Genomic DNA, 1,059 nt, shown 5'->3' with positions numbered 1-1,059 from the left:
TAAAAAAGGAGGAAAAATACATTAAATGAGAATTAATCCTTATTCTCTTGGTAAATAAAAACTTTCAACCAAGTGCACTATTCAACCTTCTTGCAGCTAACATGAGTGTTAACTGTTAATGGTTAATATTATACCAACTTTAAAAATATGTACATAAAATATTTAATTTTAGGGAAAGACCGTGGGTTTACGTGTCCCATAATCTCCCAATAAATTCGCCCTTCCGGGATACCAAGGGGAAAACCAAAAAAGAGAATTTTTGGAGGAAATGATTATGTTGTAATTTGTAGTTGGTGAGAATTGATCATAAATCAAAAACAAGCACAAAATGATTTGTTTACTAGGTCGATTTTAGACACTACTATCTGCATGAATCTTTAATTTGAATTGCATTAATGAGTATCTCACCTACTAATTTGATAAAAGAATGGGTTGGCAAAGCTGAGTATGTCTTTCACCACGAGGTCAAAAATTGGCCACACGTCATAATAGCAAGATGACTTTTCACTTTTGTAATACTTAAAAAAGACTCTTATAATTACACTAATTTAGGTAAGTGGGAAAGAAGGAAACCAAGAGGAAAAAGTTAGGAAAAAAGAAAACAAGAAAACAAGTAAATTGTGGTTGGTGCCCAAACCCACGATCTTTTAGACCTATATAATCCTAAGATAATATACATAATTCTATTGCAACTTAGTTTCCATTCCAAGCTAGCAAAAAACCTCAAAATACCTTTAGCTCTCCAAGAATGGGAAGCTTATCATTTGAGAAGGTATTCTAATATTTCATCCAATTTCTTCTTATCATTAAAATCTCCATTACTTTGCCAACTTTTTTTTAATTCGGATCTTTTTATATTTTTATTTTTATCATTTATGAAACTAAAATTTAACTCATGGGCAGTGTACAGATTATGGAATTGAATTATTATCATGTTTCATTAATACCCAAAAGAATCTTTATCTTCATTTTTTTCCCTTTTGGTTTAGCTGAGGACCTAATTAGGTTAATCCTTATTCTTAGTTTTTTGCTTTCATCTTCTTGCATGGTTTCTAATAT

At 30.5% G+C, this 1,059-nt stretch overlaps 1 protein-coding gene across 2 annotated transcripts in view; it reads left to right on the top strand.

The window, feature by feature from the left end:
- The first annotated feature begins 685 nt into the window (after positions 1–685).
- LOC109206779 (histidine decarboxylase-like) overlaps positions 686–1,059 on the top strand; it is a 4,327-nt gene continuing 3,953 nt past the window's right edge. Inside the window, exon 1 of one of the 2 annotated variants that reach the window (XM_019369644.1) lies at positions 686–772. In XM_019369644.1, coding sequence (XP_019225189.1) covers positions 749–772 — 24 coding nt within the window. In that variant the 5' untranslated portion in view covers positions 686–748. The remainder of the gene's footprint in view (positions 773–1,059) is intronic. The other variant, XM_019369642.1, reaches the window with a different exon arrangement.

The sequence above is a fragment of the Nicotiana attenuata genome, unplaced genomic scaffold (assembly GCF_001879085.1).
Source record: "Nicotiana attenuata strain UT unplaced genomic scaffold, NIATTr2, whole genome shotgun sequence".
In the NCBI taxonomy this organism is placed as follows: Eukaryota; Viridiplantae; Streptophyta; class Magnoliopsida; order Solanales; family Solanaceae; genus Nicotiana; species Nicotiana attenuata.
The sequence above is the reverse complement of the archived record's forward strand: the minus strand, read 5'-3'. Positions and strand labels throughout refer to the sequence as shown.